General features: G+C 44.2%; 1 protein-coding gene across 1 annotated transcript in view; it reads right to left on the bottom strand.

Annotated features, from left to right (window-relative positions):
- The window catches only part of LOC141052036 (cytochrome P450 2G1-like), a 286,300-nt gene that overhangs the window by 54,037 nt on the left and 207,946 nt on the right, over positions 1 to 24,317 (bottom strand). Inside the window, exon 7 of the mRNA XM_073549215.1 lies at positions 11,468 to 11,655. Coding sequence (XP_073405316.1) covers positions 11,468 to 11,655 — 188 coding nt within the window. The remainder of the gene's footprint in view (positions 1 to 11,467; positions 11,656 to 24,317) is intronic.

Here is a 24,317-nt window from a genome sequence, read left to right as displayed (position 1 = left end):
AGCCAGTTGACTTGGATTAAAGTTGACTCAACCTCTGTCCTGTGTCCTTGTGTGTACCACATTGAGCATGGAGAAAAGAAAGAAGACCAAAGAACTGTCTGAGGACTTGAGAAACCAAATTGTGAGGAAGCATGAGCAATCTCAAGGCTACAAGTCCATGTCCAAAGACCTGAATGTTCCTGTGTCTACCGTGCGCAGTGTCATCAAGAAGTTTAAAGCCCATGGCACTGTGGCTAACCTCCCTAGATGTGGACGGAAAAGAAAAATTGACAAGAGATTTCAACGCAAGATTGTGCAGATGTTGGATAAAGAACCTCGACTAACATCCAAACAAGTTCAAGCTGCCCTGCAGTCCAAGGGTACAACAGTGTCAACCCGTACTATCCGTCAGCATCTGAAGGAAAAGGGACTGTATGGTAGGAGACCCAGGAAGATCCCACTTCTTACCCTGAGACATAAAAAAGCCAGGCTGGAGTTTGCCAAAACTTACCTGAAAAAGCCTAAAACGTTTTGGAAGAATGTTCTCTGGTCAGATGAGACAAAAGTAGAGCTTTTTGGGCAAAGGCATCAACATAGAGTTTACAGGAGAAAAAAAAAAAGAGGCATTCAAAGAGAAGAACACGGTCCCTACAGTCAAACATGGTGGAGGTTCCCTGATGTTTTGGGGTTGCTTTGCTGCCTCTGGCACTGGACTGCTTGACCGTGTGCATGGCATTATGAAGTCTGAAGACTACCAACAAATTTTGCAGCGTAATGTAGGGCCCAGTGAGAGAAAGCTGGTTCTCCCTCAGAGGTCATGGGTCTTCCAGCAGGACAATGACCCAAAACACACTTCAAAAAGCACTAGAAAATGGTTTGAGAGAAAGCACTGGAGACTTCTAAGGTGGCCAGCAATGAGTCCAGACCTGAATCCCATAGAACACCTGTGGAGAGATCTAAAAATGGCAGTTTGGAGAAGGCACCCTTCTAATATCAGGGACCTGGAGCAGTTTGCCAAAGAAGAATGGTCTAAAATTCCAGCAGAGCATTGTAAGAAACTCATTGATGGTTACCGGAAGCGGTTGGTCGCAGTTATTTTGGCTAAAGGTTGTGCAACCAAGTATTAGGCTGAGGGTGCCAATACTTTTGTCTGGCCAACTTTTGGAGTTTTGTGTGAAATGATCAATTTTTTGCTTTTTGCTTTATTCTTTCGTGTTTTTTCATTTAAGACAAATTAAATGAAGATAATAATACCAAAGAATTTGTGTGTGCAATCATTTTCAGGAAGAAACTGAGTATTATCTGACAGAATTGCAGGGGTGTCAATACTTTTGGCCACAACTGTATGTCCTATCTAATTAACAATTTGTGAACAGACATATATGCTAATAAGGGACAAATGAACGCTGCGCTGAGACAACGAACTGGACGTTGTTGCTGACTGTTGTGTCTGTGCAACTGCAGGTTGTGGACAGGAGGCCTCAGCGCCTCCTTCCTGGACAGCAGAGAGGGAATGACGTAACGCAAGGGAAAGGCCAGTGGTTTCACTGTCAGACACAGATTTTGTACTCAGGCATTCCGCCCACCTACTGGGGTGCTGCGTATATGAGCAGTATATGGCGTATGCTAACAGAGGCATTATTTAGAATTTCCCTTTGTAAAGGGATGTGTGGGTAAGAGTTTCAAACTAGCAACATATATGTAGAGCATGTTTCATTGCTCACATTATTATTCTGTGTAAGGCTGAAACCTGAAGAAGTGTGTTGAGCATATTAATGTATTTATGTTCCAAATTGTCCAAGTGCAAATCCAAAACACAACATGAGGCTACCAGATACATGCTTAAAGAGACTGTGAGAAGGGCAACACAATAAAAAAAAAAATAGAAAATATAGAGATTGAGAATAGAAATTTGACCATTGCACAATATAGAAAGGTTTCCAAAAATTGCCCCACGGGGTCTGCATCATACACGATGAAAGAAACTGATGGGGACCTCACAATAAACTTTGCAGTTATTACAATAGGTAGAGATAGAGGAGTACAAGTGTCACTAATGCACAATGTGCAAAGTTTTCAAAAAATTACCCAAGGGGTCTTTATCTTACAACCTCAAAGAGTTCATGATGGGGACATCACAATACAGTTTGCAGTTATTACAATAGGTAGAGATAGGGAGTACAAGTTTCACCATTGCACAATGTGCAAAGTTTTCAAAAAGTAAAAAAAATACCCACATGGGGTATACATAGATTACCACTAAGTACTTGTTGCAGAAGGAGGAGGAGGCGATTTCCTGAACAAAATGGGTTTGGATGGTAAGGCATGGACGTTAAGACAAGTTAAAAAAAAAAACATTTGGGCTGCACTTACGTTACGTTGCTGACATCCGTAGGGCTTACAAAGTTGAAGGAAATCCAGCCCTTATTCAATTTTAGAAGAGTCAGCCTGTCGTTGACAGCCGTGTGAGCCTATCCGTTATGATTTCACCTGGTGAACTAAAAGCCTGCTCATACAACACACTTGAGGCAGGGCATGGCAGCACATGCAAGTCATACAAAGAGAGGTCTGGCCAAGTGTGCAACTTGGACAACCAATAGTTAAAGGGCACTGAAGAATCAGGAAGTATGCTGGTATGGTCACTTAAATAGTCCTTCACCATCTTGGTCATCTTCTCCTTCCTCATCATAGATACACCCACAGATAGCCCTTGTGGATGTGACGTTTTGAGAAAATGGCCCAGTAGGTGGACATTTTTCCCCGCCCTGAGTTGCAACTGATGTGCATGGCCCACCCCTTTAATCCTTGTGGGTGAAAAGAGCTGATACCACTGCCAGCAGCGTTGTCCTAGGGTAATCTTTTGAGCAAGTCTTCCATAACGGCCCTCTGGCATGCATGCACTGAATTGGCACATCTGTCTCCGACATGAGAGAAGAAAATTTCTCCTTGTATCCTGGGTCAAGAAAGGTGCACAGCCAGTATTTCATGGTGGACACTCGCTCCTGTTCAGTCGAGATGGAAAAGGGATTACCGAGTTAGCATTAGATCCAGAGGAGGACTGCTTACAGGTAGGGGTGTCCTCATGGGTCCAAGAACATCGACATCGTCTGCAGATCCTGCATCGGTTAGTACAGACCAGACTCCGGGAATTGGAGCATGCTGAGAGAACTCCACCGCGGGCAACAGATCTTCAAGTCGAAAACTGCGTCTTAGTGCAATAAAAACATCCTCGGGACAAACTGGAAAATTGCTGGGAAAGAGGTCCTTATCAGGTAAAAAGACGAATCCACTCCAAAGGCCCTGTGTATGAAATTCAATCTGAAGGAGACAAAAACTACTACTCGAGTAGTTCATCGAAACATGCTTCGGCCTTGCTCATCTAAAGATCCAGTACATGTGGAAGAGATACCAGAGACCTTCAAGTCAGTTTCTGTCATAAAAGAAGAAGAAAATGAGGAAAGTGCAAAACAGGGGCCCAGGGTTCCCGAGGAATATGTTCCAGAGAGTACACACATCCGGGCTTCCTATCATGTCATCGGATTCTACCACTCCAGAAGACTCCACTACTCCTTCCAACTTACGACGCTCCGAACGAAGGTATGACAGCTGGCATACCACCCAATCATTATGAACAAGACCAATTTATTTGGCAACAGAAAATACAGAAGAGAAAGAGACGCCCATGTGGTTCCCAAGAATCCTCACCCATGGAATGGCGAGCAAAAGGAGTGGGGGAATGTAGGAAGATGGACCGGGCTAGGGCGGCTTCTTGTGTGCCCGGGCTGGAACTGTCGGGACTGTCACCATTGATGCCAGGGGAAGGACTTTCTGACCGGAGCAGACCTTTACACATGACTGTAAGGGGCAGGGTGGACATAAAAGGGGCTGAGCGCGCAAAAACTGTGCTTCTGGCGGAAAGACAGTGTACACGTAAGGAGAAGGTTCATTCCGTCTATGCTATTCCACGCCAACTAGCAGGCCTACTCTGTGGCCTGTTCCCCCCTGCGCGTGCAACCTGTGCATGCACAGAGCTGAGCACCTTGCAGACTCCCAAGCCTGAAAGTCCTGACCGTTCAGCACCCCTCACAATAACTGACAAACTTCACAGTTCTGAAACCTCGCGGTACACGCTGATTCGGAAGGCTCTGCTGTGACCTCCATCCCGGGACTTTGTATTGCACTTGCTGTGCCACTTTCAACCTCTTGTACAATACCATGCTCCAGGACCGGGAGACCACATCTGGAAAGGCCAGGATACACCACTTTGGTACAGAGACAGTGCATCAATTTTATCCAGGATCGCTTCAGAGACGTCTTGCGCCACTTGCGCCACCATCGTGGGATCTTTCAAGCTCTTCCATCCAGGAGCCACAGACTGATAAGTTGATTTGTTTTTACTGTCTGCTGTTAATCTTGCACCCCCACCGTTTACCCCTCCTGCATTTGTATATTTCCATAACTTCGTACTCCCTGTGTGGAGTATTTACTGATGCAATCTATCTGCATAAAGAACCCGTTAACTCTTGCTCTGCCTCCTGCTCTTCACTGCATCCCATGCTAGTACCTTACAATAGACAGAGATGTGGTTGCATCACTCCATATCTGTGCAAGAAGCCGCAATCTAGCCTCCAAATCTTTCTCCTCCTCCACCTCCTCTGCTGAGCTACTCAAATACTCTAATGCGTGTCTCTGGGTTCACAGCAAGTGGGATCTACAAACTCATCATCATCCTCTTCATTATCCCACTCCTCGCCTTGAATCACCCTTCTCTTCCTGCCCTGACAGCACAGTACAGACCTCATGCTCCTCATGTATCTGAGTCTCATAAGGATCACCTCCACTCCTGGAGGTTAATGTTTAGTGATGAGGGTCTGGAGTCTGCTCGAACCCTACTTCGCCCGGCAGCGGATCCAACTGAAAAAAATTTTGAACATCGGTGCAGATGCTTCTCTTGAGTCTGTGAATCTTTAGAGCAGACCTTTGAAGCCGCTGGAATGGATTGAATGAACAGCTCTGCAAGACATGCCCATCTCTTGTTCCCAAAAGTCAGTTGGGTGGTTGAAGAGCTGTGACTCAAGGAGAAACAATTGTAATTGGGGTGCCATCTCTGAGGATTAGGCTGTTTGTGATGTTGAAGTGGAGGAAGAAGAGGGGCCATTTTATGCAGCGCTTGCCAATCACAGGGGTAAATGCTCGTTTTGGCCCTCATCTACAAGGCGTAACTCTGTGCGGTTGCCAAAGAAAGGGAGTCAAGAAGCCCATCCAGTAACAGAAGTTGTCTGTTATCTTTGGATAGAAGGAGGCGGTGTTTGTTCAGTAGAATTTTCAGTAACATTACCACCTACCCCACATACACCTCAAACACCAAGCCTATTCCTCCTTCCACCACAATCTCACTTTTTTCAACTCATGTTGGAAGTACCTTTCACCACTTTTAACCAGCTGTTTCACAATCCTAGTTCCTCACCTGTCAGACAACCGTCAGTAAAATAACAATCAGTATTTATTTGCTGAGCTAGTGTCGCTGGACCACAGAATTAGCACAAAATATTTATATGCTGAAATGTGGACTGGTGACTGGACTAGACAATTAGCACAAGTATTTAGATGTTGAAATGTGGACTGGTGATGGGAGCACAAAAATAGCACATGGATTTAGATGCTGAAATGTGGACTGGTAACGGGACCACACAATTAGCACAAAGGATTTAGATGCCGTAATGTGGACAGTTGGCGGGACCACACAATTAGCACAAAAGATTATATGCTTAAATGTGGTCTGGTAGCAGGACCACACAATTAGCACAAACAATTTATATGCTGAAATATGGACTGGTGACAAGACCACAGAAATAGCACAAACAATTTAGATGCTGAAATGAGTTCTGGTGGCTGCACCACACAATTAGCAGAAAGAATTTAGATGCTATAATGTGGACTGGTGGTGGGACCACAAAATTAGAACAAAAAGTTTATATGCTTAAATGTGGACTGGTGGCTGGACTACACAATTGGCAAAAGGATTTAGATGCTGTAATATGGACTGGTGACGAGACCATAGAATTAGAACAAAAGATTTATATGCTGAAATGTTAACTGGTGGCAAGCAGAGATGGAGTACACAGAGTGTTTGTCATGTTGTCATGACAGCTTGGCAAACACCGCTTCTGATCGGTGGTAAAATATTCACCACCGGACAGACAGCCACGGTTCCCATGCTGTCAAATGACAGCATTAGCCCGCAGCTATGATCAGAGGTATAAAGTTTACCTACAGTTACTGGTGTCTGCTGATAGGACTACCATCAGCAGACGCCTGCTGTCGCAAATAACAATTAGAGCAGGAGCGGCTGATGGGAGTATTCATCATATTGCGCATGTGCTGTGAATAAATAATTAAAAAATAAACAGCGTGAGTTCCCCTGAATTTTTGATTATCAGCCAGGCAAAACTCACAGCTGGAGGCTGCAACCCTCAGCTGTTAGATTTAGCAAGGTTGTTATCAAGAATAGAGTGGTTCTCACGCTATTTTTTTAAATTAATTAAATAAATAATTTAAAAAACGACATGGGGTTCCCCCTATTTTTGATAACCAGATTTGTTAAAGCAGACAGCTGGGGGATGGTATTCTTAGGCTGGTAAAGGGCCATGGATATTGCCTCCCAGCCTAAAAAGAGGAAGCCCATAGCCACCCAGAAAAGGCGCATCTATTAGATGCGCCAATTCTGGTGCTTTGCCCGGCACTTCTCACTTGCCCTGTATCTAGCGGTGGCAAGTGGGGATCATATTTGTGGGGTTAATATCATCTTTGTCAGGTGACTTCAAGCTCATGGCTTTGTAATGGAGAGGCGTCTAAAAGACAATTATCCATTACTAATCCATTAAACTCTCAAATTGCCAGAAAAAAAGAACTTTCATGTGAAACTTGACAATCTATTCTTGCTCTTAGAAATGAAGGCTATTCCATGCGAGAAATTGACCGTACAGGCCTCCAGACAAATGCACTATCAGGGTGCAGTGGACCCATATAATTAAGATAACACAGGTGCAAAAATACCGATGAAAACACCCGCTTGCAGCCTACCAATGAATGGAGGGGGCGGTTGCCTGGTATATTGATGCACAAAAAACTTGTATGCGGCGCTGTTCACAGCATGGCCCGCACAGCATCCAGGCCAGCCTAGTAGTGACACCCTTCTATTAGCTCAGGCGGGCCGGCCCAGCACTATCAAAGTGCATGCCATGGGGACAGACACCGCAGTTTACAAGACCAAATCGGTCCAACTGCACCCTGAAAAAAGTGCAAAAAACACATTTACAAAAAATGTGGAGTATTAGCTGATATTTTGGCCAAAATACATGAGCCCGTAACCTGCGTCAAAGATCTCCACATTTACGGGTACCTAACACTAAATACTAATACAGCACGGCACAGAAAGAGGACTTAAAAATCCTCCAAAAACATAAAACGGCAATAAAGCAAAAAGGTTTACCCGTACAGGCCTCCAGACAAATGAATGGAGGGGGCGGTTGCCTGGTATATTGATGCACAAAAAACTTGTATGCGGCGCTGTTCACACTGCACCCTGATAGTGCATTTGTTGCTTTATTGCCGTTTTCTGTTTTTGGAGGATTTTTAAGTCCTCTTTCTGTACCGTGCTGTGCCCGCCTGAGCTAATAGAAGGGTGTCACTACTAGGCTGGCCTGGATGCTGTGAACAGCGCCACATACAAGTTTTTTGTGCATCAATATACCAGGCAACCGCCCCCTCCATTCATTGGTAGGCTGCAAGCGGGTGTTTTCATTGGTATTTTTGCACCTGTGTTATCTTAATTATATGTGTCCACTGCACCCTGATAGTGCATTTGTCTGGAGGCCTGTACGGGTAAACCTTGTTGCTTTATTGCCGTTTTCTGTTTTTGGAGGATTTTTAAGTCCTCTTTCTGTGCCGTGCTGTATTAGTATTTAGTATTTAGTGTTAGGTACCCGTAAACGTGGAGATCTTTGGCGCAGATTACGGGCTCACGTATTTTGGCCAAAATATCAGCTAATACTCCACATTTTTAGTAAATGTGTTTTTTGCACTTTTTTCAGGGTACAGTTGGACCGATTTGGTCTTGTAAACTGCGGTGTCTGTCCCCATGGCATGCACTTTGATAGTGCTGGGCTGGCCCGCCTGAGCTAATAGAAGGGTGTTGGTACTAGGCTGGCCTGGATGCTGTGCGGGCCATGGTGTGAACAGCGCCGCATACAAGTTTTTTGTGCATCAATATACCAGGCAACCTCCCCATCCATTCATTGGTAGGCTGCGAGCGGGTGTTTTCATCGGTATTTTTGCACCTGTGTTATCTTAATTATATGGGTCCACTGCACCCTGATAGTGCATGTGTCTGGAGGCCTGTACGGGTAAACCTTGTTGTTTTATTGCCGTTTTCTGTTTTTGGAGGATTTTTAAGTCCTCTTTCTGTGCCGTGCTGTATTAGCATGCGAGAAATTGCCAAGAAACTGAAGATTTCCTACAACGGTGCGTTCTACTTCCTTCAGAGGAGAGCACAAACAGGCTTTAACCAGAGTAGAAAGAGAAGGGGGAGGGCCTGGTGCACAACTGAGCAACAAGACAAGTACATTAGAGTCTGTAGTTTGAGAAATCGACGCCTCACAGGTCCTCAACTGGCAGCTTAATAGTACACGCAAAACGCCAGTGTCAACGTCTACAGTGAAGAGGCAACTCCGGGATGCTGGCCTTCAGGGCAGAGTGGCAAAGAAAAAGCCATATCTGAGACTGGCTAATAAAAGGAAAATATTAATATGGGCAAAAGAACACAGAAATTAGACAGGGGAAGATTGGAAAAAAGTGTTATGGACAGACAAATCCAAATTTGAGGTGTTTGGATCACACAGAAAAACATTTGTGAGACACAGAACAAATGAAAAGATGCTGGAAGAGTACCTGATGCCATCTGTCAAGCATAGTGGAGGTAATGTCATGGTCTGGGATTGCTTTGTTGCTGGTAAAGTGGGAGATTTGTACAAGTTAAAAGGGATTTTGAATAAGGAAGGCTATCCCTCAATTTTGTAACGCCATGCTATACCCTATGAACAGCGCTTGATTGGAGCCAATTTCATCCTACAACAGGACAATGACCAAAAGCACATCTCCAAATTATGCAAGAACTATTTAGGGAAGAAGCAGGCAGCTAGTATTCTATCTGTAATGGAGTGGCCAGCGCAGTCACCAGATCTCAACCCCATTGAGCTGTTGTGGGAGCAGCTTGACCGTATGGTAGGCAAAAAGTGCCCATCAAGCCAAACCAACTCGTGGGAGGGGTTCTGGAATCATGGGGTGAAATTTCTCCAGATTACCTCAGCAAATTAACTGCTAGAATGCCAAAGGTCTGCAATGCTGTAATTGCTGGAAAGGGAGCATTCTTTGGCGAAAGCAAATTTTGAAGGACAAAATTATTTTAAATAAAAATCTTTTTTTCAAACCTTGTCAATGTCTGGACTAGATTTTAAATTCATTTGGCAACTCATTTGATTAATAAAAGTATGAGTTTTCATGGAAAACACAAAATTGTCTGGGTGACCCTAAACTTTTGAAGGGTAGTGTATATGCTGAAATGTGGACTAGTGGCTGGACAACACAATTAGCACAAGTATTTAGATACTGAAATGTGGATTGGTGACGGCACCACACAATTAGCACAAAGGATTTAGATGAAGAAATATGGACTGATTGCTGGACCTCCTAATTAGCACAAAGGATTTAGATGCTGTAAGGTCGATTTGACACAGGATCCTATCTATCTGAACTAGCTGAGAATAAAACGCCTAGCTAACTATCTGACTACCTGCAGCAACAGTAGCAGCATCACTAAACTATTACAGTCACAAAATGGTTTCAAAGCCATATGTCGACTTTTTATATGGAGAGGAACATGTGACTTCAGCAGACTATGACACAAGCCCTTGTGTCTGGATGTTGTGGAGGGTTTCTGTGTCCTGATTGGCTGCCGGAATCTCCACACATTGTTAGTAAAAAAAAAAAAAAGAATAATAGTCTGCCGCTCCTCTGACCTCTTCCCACCACCTTCCCTCATCAAATACTTCTCCCACGATCATCATACAGCACCACTATCCTAGCCAAAGTCCTAACAAAAACATTAGTGGAAACTAAACCATTTACCGAACTTTGGCCAACTTTTGCTGATTTTGAGGAAAATGCTTGGGAATCCAAGCATGTGCAACTTTTGTGCAGAATTTGAGGTTGGTGTACGTTTTCAGAACAATTCACTCATCTGTAGACAGGAAGTGAGTGTTCGCTCATTTCTCAAACTTGGTCAATACAGATTCTGATAGCATGTATCAAAGGTTCATTTATGTCTGTTACCTCTACATTAAAAAAAATCATAATAATAATAATAATCTTTATTTATATAGCGCCAACATATTCCTCAGCGCAAACACAAGTCATAAGTAACAACTTTAACAATGCAGTGATTAAAGCACAATAAGACGACCCTGCTCGTGAGAGCTTACAATCTACAATGAGGTGGGGGAGATACAAAGTACAGGTGTGTATTTACAATGATGGTCCAGCCATCTTGAGGGAGTGAGGGATGGATGGAGATTGTGAATGGGCTACTCATTCACACTTACACATAGAATGACTGTGATTAGTGAACGTGATAGGCCGCTCTGAACAAATGTGTTTTGAGGGAGCGCCTAAAACTATGCAAATTGTGGATAGTCCTAATTTCTTGGGGTAGAGCATTCCAGAGGATTGGCGCAGCGCGGGAGAAGTCTAGGAGTCGGGAGTGGGAGGTACGGATTAGTGCAGAGGTTAGTCGAAAGTCGTTTGCAGAGCGCAGCGGTCGGTTAGGCCGATAGACAGAAATGAGGGAGGAGATGTAGGGGGGTTCTGCACTGTGGAGAGCTTTGTGGGTGAGAACAAGTACTTTGAATTGGATGCTATAATGAATGGGCAGCCAGTGTAAAGACTGGCGAAGAGCGGACGTGACCGAGTACTGATTAGCCAGATAGATGACCCTGACTGCTGCATTAAGTATGGACTGGAGAGGGGATAGTTGAGTAACGGGGAGGCCAATTAATAGAGCGCTGCAGTAATCCAGGCAGGAGTGGATCAGTGCTACAGTGAGGGTTTTTGTTGTTTCCATGGTGAGAAAAGGGCAGATTCTAGAGATGTTCTCTAGGTGTAATCGGCAAGAGATTGTATATGGGATGTGAAGGAGAGATTGGTGTCAAATATAACACCCAGACAGCGCGCCTGCTGCCGGGGTGTTATTATAGTGCCACCCACGGAGAAATGTCAGATTTAGGGAGGTTATTAGTCTACTCTGTGTCTACATTACACGTATTATGTACTTTATTATTCCTTTAGCACTATTAGTCTCCATGGCAGTCCTACTGGTTTGATGAATATCATAGATATTGCATAAATAAATGATTGATAAATTAGAGCTCCATACCTCGGGGATCTGATATCCTTGAAAATGGACATCTCTGGTCACCAAATGGGGTAGATTCAGAGGGACAATATCACAGAACCGATGGATCTCTTGCATAACAGCCTGCGTATAATGCATCTCTATTCTGTGTTCATAATTTGGAGGCCGGTCTTGTCCAATCACTTGATCAATTTCCTTGTGGATTTTAGCTGAAATTATAGATTTATTTTGAAGTATTCAGTTACAGTTCTAGCAAGTGCCAAAATAACTACACATTTAGCATACTAAACGTACTCTTTTACATAATGCGACATTTGTAAACTTAGTATTAGAATTCATTAGGAATGTACTGTAGAGTGCCATGGAAAGTTGAGTAAATTCTTGCTGCATAGGTATCTTCTTGACTTTAACTCCTTGTAACTAGAAGCTTCTGGGTCCCAAAACAAAATTTGTAATATGAGCATCACTTACCTTTGTTTCTTCTTATGTTGAAAACGAGCCTTTGTGATACTAAATCACCAAGGCCCAGATGTAACTGCTATCTTAGCACCTCCATGACAGCTTCATTCCTGCTTGAATGAAAGGCATTGTCCAGGCACGTAGCACTGAAGGTCTGTTCTATGAAAGATTGCCAATATAGGATTGGCGGGGTCCAACACTCCCAGTAATCAGCTAGTACTAGCTTTGTACATATGCCACCAAAGTACATACTGAATGAAACTGCACAGTGGCTACTAGGGATCTAGGGATCCACAGGTGTAAAAACGCAGTTGAAATCCTCACTAAATCCACAGTAAATCCGCAGATAAAATGCAGGCATTTTGACCTGCGGATTCTGTAGATTCCGCATGGAAAAATCTGCAGACGAATCCGCAACGTGTGCACATACCCTTCAGTTTTGGAGAACCGCACAGATGTCAGACAACCCAGCCTCATCTCATCTTCTCAACACAAATTGGTTGATAATGAGGAGAAAGACTAGAAACAGGAGCTGGTTGCTTGCACTACACACAGTACCATCCACACCACCTTCATTCTGTCTGTTCAGTGTGGATGGCCCAAAGACGAGGATGAGGACAAGAAGAAGAAGATGGACAGTCCTCTTAGTTGGGACAGAGAAGTCTTGGCTGTTGTCAGTCAGTCACACATGGCTGAGTCTATGTTCTGATGCCTTTCCAGTGACCCTCGCATTGTACATATTTTGGCCAACACTAATTACTGGTTGGTCACCCATATAGACCTTTGCTACAAGGAGAACTTTCCATCTCTCCTTTCTGTGACGGAGAGGTCTAATAAAATGTTACAGTACCAGAAATCCCTAGTTGAAGAATTCTTAAAAAAATTCTCATCTGACAACCGTGGTGGCAGAGGTCACAGGTCCTTGGACAACCAAGGAGTAGAGACAAGGGAGACACACACCAAATACAGCAGCAGAGGTAGTCAAGCACTCTCACAGGTCTGGGACAGTTTTCTCCGATGTGCAAAATACTCTGTCAAGGAGGGAAAAGTTTTTAAAAATGCTGAAGGAGTACCTTGCTGACCATACCAGCATGCTTCGTGATTCCTCTGTGCCTTAAAACTATAGGACATCCAAGCTAGACGTGTGGCCTGAACTGTCTCTCTATACTTTGGAGGACCTGGCCTGCCCTGCCGCTAGCGTTTTGTCAGAGTGGGCTTTTAGAGCCGCCAGAGGTATTATAACTGATAAGCACATCTGCCTGTCAATTGAAAATGCTGACAGGTTGACTCTGATCAAAATGAACAAGGGCTGGGGATTGGGCCAGACTTCTGTATACTACCATATGACAGCAACAGAACATGAACGCAAATGCAGTGTTTTTTTTATTTTTTTTCTGGTGTATTACTATGCACCTCTTCTCACCCAAACATGGGTATACTCTTCAGGATTTTGTCTTTTTTGTGTCATCCTCCTCCACCATCATATCAACAGGGTGATCATGCCCCCTCGCTATAGATTTTTTACGTGTGTTTATGATTCTCTCATTAAGAATTTTAAGATGCCTACCTTTAACTTTTTATATATATGTAATACCCTAGGGGTATATGTTTTTCATCCCATGTACTTAGTGCATGTGCATTACCAGTCTAGAAAACCCACGCCTTAATGGGACAAAAGAGGCCCTCCACTACATCTCTTCAAAGGTGTATTGGAGTGCCACCTTCTAATTTTTGGCATACCTTGCACTTAGTGCATACGCTTTACCAGTCTAAGAGAATCACTTCTTAAGAATGGAAAAAAAATGCTTTTCTAGGCTCCAACTTCTAGTTAAGGTAAAATACATACACAATACACATGCATCTCTTCCACAGTCCATAACTTGATTGCTTTTTTATAATATACTCATGGACAGATTCCTGATTTTCTATGGTGTTCTGTATTCAGAAATTCATCAAAGCAGGCAGGGTTGCCGGCGTTTCTCCAGAATTTGCCATGTACAAGAAAAAATCTTTTCAGGGCTGATTCAAATCCATTCCATATTCTGCTATGAGACCACTTTTACCTGCAATTCATGTAGGGTGAGCTGTCACAGTAGGGACAGCGTATCACAGGCATGTAGTCAGGTGTTATTGCCTTATGAATTATAATCCTTGCTGCTGCAACCTTAAGAAAATTATATCAAGTTAACATCTATTCTATTCCCTATCAATACTGCTGTTACCTGCATTTAGTATAGGGGTAGGTGCTAGGCATCATCTTCTAGAAATGAGTGTTCATTCTGGTCACATACATCTCTTCAACAGTCCATGACTTGATTTCATTTTTCCACACACTCATTGACAGATTCATGTTTTTTATGGTGATCTGTACTCAGAAATTTATCAAAGCAGACGAAATTAACTGATTTAATATGTTCATTCGTAGTTTTTCTGTAGCATCTGAATGTAAGAGGTAGTGGTATGAGATTTTATGTTACTAAAGCTGGAATAGCTACTTCTGAGCTATCCAGTGTTTTGTTTCAATCCATTTCTGGGTGCTTCTCGAGGTATATTTGGGGTCATTGCCCTGCTGAAAGACCCCTGACCTAGGATACAAAGCCAGCATTCTGACACTAAGCACTGAATTGCAAACAAAATCTTTTGGGAATCTTCACATTTGATGATGCCACAGGCAGCAAAACATCCACAAAATATCTCTGAACCTCCACCATATTTGACTGTACCTACTATGTTTTTATATTTGTAAGCTTCATTCCATTTTACAGTAAACAGTAGAATGATATACTTTACCAAAAAGCTGTATCTTGGTCTCATCTGCCCACAAAACACTTGCTGGCCCGTTGACAATAGAAATGGTTACTTGATGATGGTTCTCTACAAATAGTGAGGACCCTCTGTTGGCCCTTAAAAATTTTTTTGTGACTTTCATGTCTCACACACCACATGGCCAAATACGGTATTACAATTTTAAAATTGCATTTCCTGGTGATTGCTTTTTGACAATTGAAAGCAATGCAAACATGCAAAAAAGCATCAAACACTAAGTGTGAACATAGCCCAAGGTGTGGAAGAGCATTTTTTTCCTCTTATTTATTTTGCCTTATATACAAGTAGAGTTGAGCAAAAACGGGTCGGTCAAATTCAAAAGTCGGCGACTTTCTCTGAAGTCGGGATTCATGAAACGAAACCCGACCATAGCGTGAGGTCGGCGACCCGAGCGCCAAAGTCGCGTTTCAAATGATGCTTCCAGTGCCCTTTTTCAGCCAATGATGGAGGACGCACACTGTGGGCAACGCAATGACATAGGCATCGGTCACCACCATCTTTGAGAAGGGCATGCAAGTGATTGGCTGGCTTTGTGTGGCATCACAGGGGCTATAAAAGTGCGTGCACACCGACCGCCATCTTACTTCTGCTGATCTTAGCATTAGGGAGAGGTTGCTGCTGCTGATTCAGAATAAGGGAGAGCGTTAGGCAGGGAAGAAGAACCAAAAAACTGCTTCTGCTGTTAGCAATTTCCACTGTACAACGCAACAGTTTGTGTGCAGTGACAGGGGAGGCTATATTTTTGTGCATCAGCTCTGTTGTTTATTAGGCTGCCTTATAAGGCTCTCTGATAGCTGCTGTGACGTCCATCTGCGGATCTGGACTGCAGTAGGGACAGCACCCCAAGAAACCCTGAGACCCTTAACCCCTACGCAGTTATCTGGAATTGTAGCAAGGCCCAGGGGGTGGCTGTCTGGTGGAGCAGTGCACCAGAGCAGGACGATCGCCAGTAGGGAAGAAGGCAGGGAACCAAAAACAGTCAGAAACCGGGAGAGCAGCGGAGGTACTGAAACGGCAGGCAGTGGCAGAGTCGACAGTCCAGGCCAAGGTCACAAAACGGGAGGGCGGCAATGTATAAAAACGGCAGGCAGTAGCAGAGTCAAATATCCAGGCCAAGGTCATGGGAGAATAGCAGAGGTACAGAATCGTCAGGCAGTATAGGGGTCAGAAATCCAGGCTGAGGTCAGAGTCAAACAATAGCAAATCACACAGTAGCACATAGGGGAACCAAGAATATATACGGCGGCTTGCAAGACCAGTCCCAAGGTATTTGAGAGATCAGGTCATCCCTCACAAGCTCCCGGAATGATGATGTCATCAGGACCGCCCCCAGGACCAGGCCAGATGGTGATGCACCAACCCCTTCATGACTGACAGAGGAGCAGAGCCTGCGTCCATCAGATGCCTGCGGAGGAGCCCCTTCTCTGTCACCGCCATGACTCGGGGCAAACCACGGCACCTCCCAGTGGCCGAGGCAGGAACAGCAGGCCCCGAGTCTGACGGCGATGTGACAGTCCGACGCCTCCTAGTGGCCGAGGCCGGGACAGCAGGCCCCTAGTCTGACGGCGACGTGACAGATGCATTGCTGTTTGCACACTGCTGTGCAAACTGCTTTTTTAAAAGCAAAAATACTTTTCTTCCTCTTTTCTGCACAGTTACCAAGCGTTCATTTTTCCACCCTTTTGTGTGCAGCAGTCCTGCTTATTAGGCTGCCTGCGTCCATACTTGGACTGAGAGCATCATTGTCAGCCTCCTAAAATCCCTGGTGAGATCTAAATTCTCACAAAAACTATATACACACTCCACCTTGTCATACACCATCCAATTTCAGCCTGTTACATTGAGGTGTAATCTCTACTGGGCCTGAGACAATAGTTCAGTGTCCTCAAATCTATAGTGAGATTCAAATTCTCACCAATTGTTATAACTTTATATACTCGGTGTAATGGAGGTCAGTGACATGGATCAGAAAAGAGGCCTGAGCTCATAGGTTTTCAGTTCCGTAGTATTTATCAGAATCAAGCAGGTTTACAGATAAGACACAGCAGCGTAAAAGTAGATGAAGATAATAACGCAGTGAGCAAATGTACAGACCGTGGAGACGTATGAAGTCCAAGTTGCCAGATCCGGAGACCTGGAGAGCAGGCCAGGCCTGCTAGCAGGAAACAGTCCTTGAAGTTGAGGTGGGTGCAGAGCTGATCCAAAGAAACAAGTCTTTACAATGAGACCAAGATTCACAGGCAGGCGGGGTATCCCAAGGTAACGAAGAGACGAGCTAGGTAGCAGTCCTTCCAGCTTGATAACAAGTCCAAGAACAAGTATACTCAAGCAATGAGTAATCATACAGAGCATCCTTATATACAGAGCAGACAGGAACAAGAGAGATCAACACAGGAAATAAGATGGCCCCCGTTGAGGCTCGTGACTCCATCTTGGATGAGGGCAAAAATGAACTAAACTAAGGGCAACGCAGAAACTGAGCGACAGACATAAGGCAAGGATTTCAGAGAAACGGATATGAAGGCCAAGTCCTTACACCAATACAACATACACCCTCCATCTTGTCATATACCATCCAATTTCAGCCTGTTATATTGAGGTGTAATCTCTACTGGGCCTGAGACAATAGTTCAGCGTCCTCAAATCTCTAGTGAGATTCAAATTCTCACCAATACTACATACACCCTCCACCTTGTCATACACCATCTAATTTCAGCCTGTTACATTGAGATGTAATCTCTACTGAGCCTGAGACAATAGTTCAGCGTCCTCAAATCTATAGTGAGATTCAAAATCTCACCAATACTACATACACTCTCCACCTTGTCATACACCATCAAATTTCAGCCTGTTACGTTGAGGTGTAATCTCTACTGGGCCTGAGACAATAGTTCAGCGTCCTCAAATCTCTAGTGAGATTCAAATTCTCACCAATACTACATACACCCTCCACCTTGTCATACACCATCTAATTTCAGCCTGTTACATTGAGATGTAATCTCTACTGAGCCTGAGACAATAGTTCAGCGTCCTCAAATCTATAGTGAGATTCAAAATCTCACCAATACTACATACACTCTCCACCTTGTCATACACCATCAAATTTCAGCCTGTTACATTGAGGTGTAATCTCTACTGGGCCTGAGACAATAGTTCAGCGTCCTCAAATCTCTAGTGAGACTCAAATTCTCACCAATACTACATACCCACTCCACCTTGTCATACACCATCCAATTTCAGCCTGTTACATTGAGGTGTAATCTCTACTGGGCCTGAGACAATAGTTCAGCATCCTCAAATCTCTAGTGAGATTCAAATTCTCACCAATCCTATAGACACCCTCCACCTTGTCATACACCATCGAATTTCAGCCTGTTGCATTGAGGTGTAATCTCTACTGGGCCTGAGACAATAGTTCAGCGTCCTCAAATCTCTAGAGAGATTCAAAATTCTCACCAATACTATATACACACTCCACCTTTTCATACACTATCCAATTTCAGCCTGTTGCATTCAGGTGTAATCTTTACTGGGCCTGAGACAATAGTTCAGCATCCTCAAATCTCTAGTGAGATTCAAATTCTCACCAATACTACATACACCCTCCACCTTGTCATACATCATCCAATTTCATCCTGTTGCATTGAGGGGTAATCTCCACTGGGCCTGAGACAATAGTTCATCGTCCTCAAATCTCTAGTGAGACTCAAATTCTCACCAATACTACATACCCATTCCACCTTGTCATACACCATCCAATTTCAGCCTGTTACATTGAGGTGTAATCTCTACTGGGCCTGAGACAATAGTTCAGCATCCTCAAATCTCTAGTGAGATTCAAATTCTCACCAATCCTATAGACACCCTCCACCTTGTCATACACCATCCAATTTCAGCCTGTTGCATTGAGGTGTAATCTCTACTGGGCCTGAGAAAATAGTTCAGCGTCCTCAAATCTCTAGTGAGATTCAAATTCTCACCAATCCTATAGACACTCTCCACCTTGTCATACACCATCCAATTTCAGCCTGTTGCATTGAGGTGTAATCTCTACTGGGCCTGAGACAATAGTTCAGCATCCTCAAATCTCTAGTGAGATTCAAATTCTCAGTAATACTATATACACACTCAACCATGTCATACACCATCCAATTTCATCCTGTTGCATTGAGGTGTAATCTCCACTGGGCCTGAGACAATAGTTCAGCGTCCCCAAATCTCTAGTGAGATTCAAATTCTCACCAATACTACATACACCCTCCACCTTGCCATACATCATCCAATTTCAGCCTGTTATATTGAGGTGTAATCTCTACTGGGCCTGAGAAAATAGTTCAGCGTCCTCAAATCTCTAGTGAGATTCAAATTTTCACCAATCCTATAGACACCCTCCACCTTGTCATACCCTATCCAATTTCAGCCTGTTGCATTGAGGTGTAATCTCTACTGGCCTGAGAAAATAGTTCAGCGTCCTCAAATCTCTAGTGAGATTCAAATTCTCACCAATACTACATACCCACTCCACCTTGTCATGCACCATCCAATTTCAGCCTGTTACATTGAGGTGTAATATCTACTGGGCCTGAGACAATAGTTCAGCGTCCTCAAATCTCTATTGAGTTTCAAATTCTCACCAATACTACATACACCCTCCACCTTGTCATACACCATCCAATTTCAGCCTGTTACATTGAGGTGTAATCTCTACTGGGCCTGAGACAATAGTTCACCGTCCTCAAATCTCTAGAGAGATTCAAAATTCTCACCAATACTATATACACACTCCACCTTGTCATACCCTATCCAATTTCAGCCTGTTGCATTGAGGTGTAATCTCTACTGGGCCTGAGACAATAGTTCAGCGTCCTCAAATCTCTAGAGAGATTCAAAATTCTCACCAATACTATAAACACACTCCACCTTGTCATACCCTATCCAATTTCAGCCTGTTGCATTGAGGTGTAATCTCTACTGGGCCTGAGAAAATAGTTCAGCGTCCTCAAATCTCTAGTGAGATTCAAATTCTCACCAATACTACATACACCCTCCATCTTGTCATACACCATCCAATTTCAGCCTGTTACATTGAGGTGTAATCTCTACTGGGCCTTAGACAATAGTTCAGCATCCTCAAATCTCTAGTGAGATTCAAATTCTCATCAATACTATATACACACTCCACCTTGTCATACACCATCCAATTTCAGCCTGTTACATTGAGGTGTAATCTTTACTGGGCCTGAGACAATATTTCAGCGTGTTCAAATCTCAAGTGAGATTCAAATTCTCACCAATCCTATAGACACCCTCCACCTTGTCATACACCATCCAATTTCAGCCTGTTGCATTGAGGTGTAATCTCTACTGGGCCTGAGACAATAGTTCAGCATCATCAAATCTCTAGTGAGATTCATATTCCCATCAATACTATATACACCCTCCACCTTGTCATACATCATCCAATTTCAGCCTGTTACATTGAGGTGTAATCTCTACTGAGCCTGAGACAATAGTTCAGCGTCCTCAAATCTCTAGTGAGTTTCAATTTCTCACCAATACTATATACACACTCCACCTTGTCATACACCATCCAATTTCAGCCTGTTACATTGAGGTGTAATCTCTACTGGGCCTGAGACAATAGTTCTGCGTCCTCAAATCTAAAGTGAGATTCAAAATCTCGCCAATACTACATACACCCTCCACTTTGTCACACACCATCCAATTTCAGCCTCTTGCTTTTAGGTGTAATCTCTACTGGGCCTGAGACAATAGTTCAGCGTCCTCAAATCTCTAGTGAGATTCAAATTCTCACCAATCTTATAGACACCCTCCATCTTGTCTTACACCATCCAATTTAAGCCTGTTACATTGAGTTGTAATCTCTACTGGGCCTGAGACAATAGTTCAGCGTCCTCAAATCTCTAGTGAGATTCAAATTCTCACCAATCATATAGACACCCTCCACCTTGTCATACACCATCCAATTTCAGCCTGTTGCATTGAGGTGTAATCTCTACTGGGCCTGAGACAATAGTTCAGCATCCTCAAATCTCTATTGAGTTTCAAATTCTCACCAATACTATATACACACTCCACCTTGTCATACACCATCCAATTTCAGCCTGTTACATTGAGGTGTAATCTCTACTGGGCCAGAGACAATTATTCAGCATCCTCAAATCTATAGAGAGATTCAAATTCTCACCAATACTACATACACCCTCCACCTTGTCATACACCATCCAATTTCAGCCTGTTACATTGAGGTGTAATCTCTACTGAGCCTGAGACAATAGTTCAGCGTCCTCAAATCTCTAGTGAGATTCAAATTCTCACCAATACTGCATACACCCTCCACCTTGTCATACACCATCCAATTTCAGCCTGTTACATTGAGGTGTAATCTCTACTGGGCCTGAGACAATAATTCAGTATCCTCCAATCTCTAGTGAGATTCAAATTCTCACCAATACTACATACACCATCCACCTTGTCATACACCATCCAATTTCAGCCTGTTACATTGAGGTGTAATCTCTACTGGGCCTGAGACAATAGTTCAGCATCCTCAAATCTCTTTTGAGATTCAAATTCTCACCAATACTACATACACCCTCCACCTTGTCATACACCATCCAATTTCAGCCTGTTGCATTGAGGTGTAATCTCTACTGAGCCTGAGACAATAGTTCAGCGTCCTCAAATCTATAGTGAGATTCAAATTCTCACCAATAATGCATACACCCTCCACCTTGTCATACACCATCCAATTTCAGCCTGTTACATACACCCTCCATCTTTTCATATACCATCCAATTTCAGCCTGTTACATTGAGGTGTAATCCCTACTGAGCCTGAGACAATAGTTCAGCATCCTCAAATTTCTTGTGAGATTCAATTTCTCACCAATAGTAGATACACCTTATACCTTGTTTTACAATACCATATAGCTGGTGGTATTTTGGTTACATTTTTACAAAAATGAGGAAGTATGGTTGAAGATGCCATGGAAGTGGGCGGGGGTTGCCAGCTGGTCCCGATGGTGGTGGTGTTGCATCTCTTGGTAGTGGCAAAAGCACAATAGCACCTAAAGCAGGAGGTGTTGAGCCTGCGTCATCATCTGGCTCCACAAGGCCTTGAAGGCTCTCTTTTCCGGGAGTAGGTAAACCACTTTTAAAGCCGGAGCTTCAGGAACAAGTTTTGGCTTACATTGCTAACACAGCCTCCAGCTCTCTCGCCTCCTCTTCTGAACTTTCAAAAAATAAAAGCACTGAGTTCTCAGTGGAGGCTCCTGGTCAGGAACAACACCTTTCCTTGTGTCCTTCACCCCTACCAAAACTGAAGGATGTGGCAGGCCACACTAACGATTACTCCATGGAGTTCTTTTCACATACCATGCCTGGGTTAGCAAGTCAAATCGTGAATTCCCCAGTCCAAGATGAATCTGACATGGAGTGCACTGATGCACAGCCACTGCTAGATTTTTCTGCTGGTACACTCACTCAGAGCACTACATTGTCCTCGCAGTGTACTGAGGCAGAATCAGACCCTGATGAAACTCAGGTGCCCCTTCCTGCATACTATACCAACTTACACTGTAACACAGAGGAAGGTGCACATGAAATTGAAGAGGAGGTGATGGATGACCACCCAGTTGTTGACCCAGATTGGTATCCATTGGGGGAAGAGGGTGCCGCTGCCAATAGCTCAGAAGAGGAGGAGGATCCGCAGCAGGCAACAACATCGCAACAGCTGTTATCTGGCATGACCGTAGCAGTCAAAAAACGTGTTACAAATACCAAAAGAGTTGCAGGACAGCTAGGCCAGACGGTCAAATTAGCACAGCGTGCAAGGTCTCAAAATGTCTTCCATAGTAGGAAGAGTGCAGTGTGGCACTTTTTTTAACAAAATCCTAATGATCAGGCAAAAGTTATCTGTAAGAAGGGCGCAAAGACCGTTAGCGGAGGGAAAAATCTGAGAAATTTGAATACCAGTTGCATGCTTAGACATTTAACCACCATGCACTTGCAAACATGGACGGACTACCAAACCTCACATACCACATGTGCACCTGCTCTGAATGAAGGTAGTCAGTAATGCTACATCGCTTCCCTCACTGTAAGCCTACCAATAAGCACACCACCAGCAGCAAATGTCGAGGTGTCATTGCAAGGGCAAAGCAGTCATGGAATCACAATGTTATTGCTATGAAAGACTGAATCTAGGCCATCAGCAACACCACCAACACCATCACCAACCCTCTCTCAGTCCGCCATGTCCACCGCTAGTTCCACCATATGTAGGACAAGAAAGTACTCATCCTCTCATCCGCGTACACTGGCTTTGAACGCCCACATTGCCAAACTAATCTCTTTAGAGATGATGCCCTACCAGTTGGTTGAAAGCAAAACTTTCCACGAGCTCATGGCCTGCGCAGTACCACGCTATGACCTACCCAGTCGGCACTTCTTTTTGCGAAAAGCCATCCCAGCCCTCCACGTGCATGTGAAAGACCGCATTGTCCATGCACTCAAGCAATTAGTGAGTGGAAAGGTGCACCTCACAACACATGCATGGTCCAGTAGGCATGGCCAGGGCTGTTAAGTGTCCATCACTGCGCACTGGGTTAATGTGGTGGATGCAGGGTCCACAAGGGCCAGCGGCGGTGTGACAGTGCTGCCTATCCCACGGTATAGGAAACAGTTGACTGTACGCGTTCGATCCTCCTCCTCCTCTAGAAGCGAAAGCTTGTCCACAGAGCGCAGTCGCACGAGCACTCCATCCACAGCTGCCAGTGTTGCACACGAGTTGTCCCACTATCGAACAGCTAGTGGTAAGCGTCAGAAGGCTGTGTTGAAGATGATGTGTTTTGGCGACAACAGACAGAACGCTGAGGTACTGGCCGACTACTTGCAGGGACAAACTGAGTCATGGCTGGGCAGTCTACATCTTGAGGCAGGCAAGGTAGTTAGTGATAACGGCCGGAGTTTTGTGGCAGCCATAGCCCTTTTAAAACGCAGACACATACCTTGCCTGGCTCACACCTTGAACCTGGTAGTGCAGTGCTTCCTCAATAGTTATCCGGAGTTAACACTCCTGCTCCATAAGGTGCGAAGACTGTGCTCACACATGCGCCAGTTGCCCGTACACTCCAGTCGTATGCAGAAGCTGCAGCGATTGCTCCACCTTCCCAAGCACCGCCTAATTATTGACGTTGCAACAAGGTGGAACTCCACCCTGCACATGGTTCAGAGGCTGTGCGAACAGAGGCAGGCTGTAATTAATTTGTGCGAGGATACACGGGCAGGCAGTTTGCAGGCAGACATGGAGTTGTCTGGTGTGCAGTGGTCGAAGCTGAAAGACCTCTGTAAAGTCCTTCAGTGTTTTGAGGAATGCGCATGGCTGGTAAGCGCAGACGACGCCATCATAAGCATGAGCATCCCACTTATGCATCTGCTCATGCAAACTTTGACGCACACTAAGAAGCAGGCATCTGCAGCCAAGGAGGAAGAGGAGGAGGGTAGCCTTGATGACAGTCAGCCATTGTCTGCTCAGGGAAGTCTCGTGGACGAGGTGGAGAAAG

This window comes from Dendrobates tinctorius, unplaced genomic scaffold, assembly GCF_039654945.1.
Source record: "Dendrobates tinctorius isolate UK_male_01 unplaced genomic scaffold, ASM3965494v1 ptg000158l, whole genome shotgun sequence".
Taxonomy (NCBI): domain Eukaryota; kingdom Metazoa; phylum Chordata; class Amphibia; order Anura; family Dendrobatidae; genus Dendrobates; species Dendrobates tinctorius.
The sequence above is the reverse complement of the archived record's forward strand: the minus strand, read 5'-3'. Positions and strand labels throughout refer to the sequence as shown.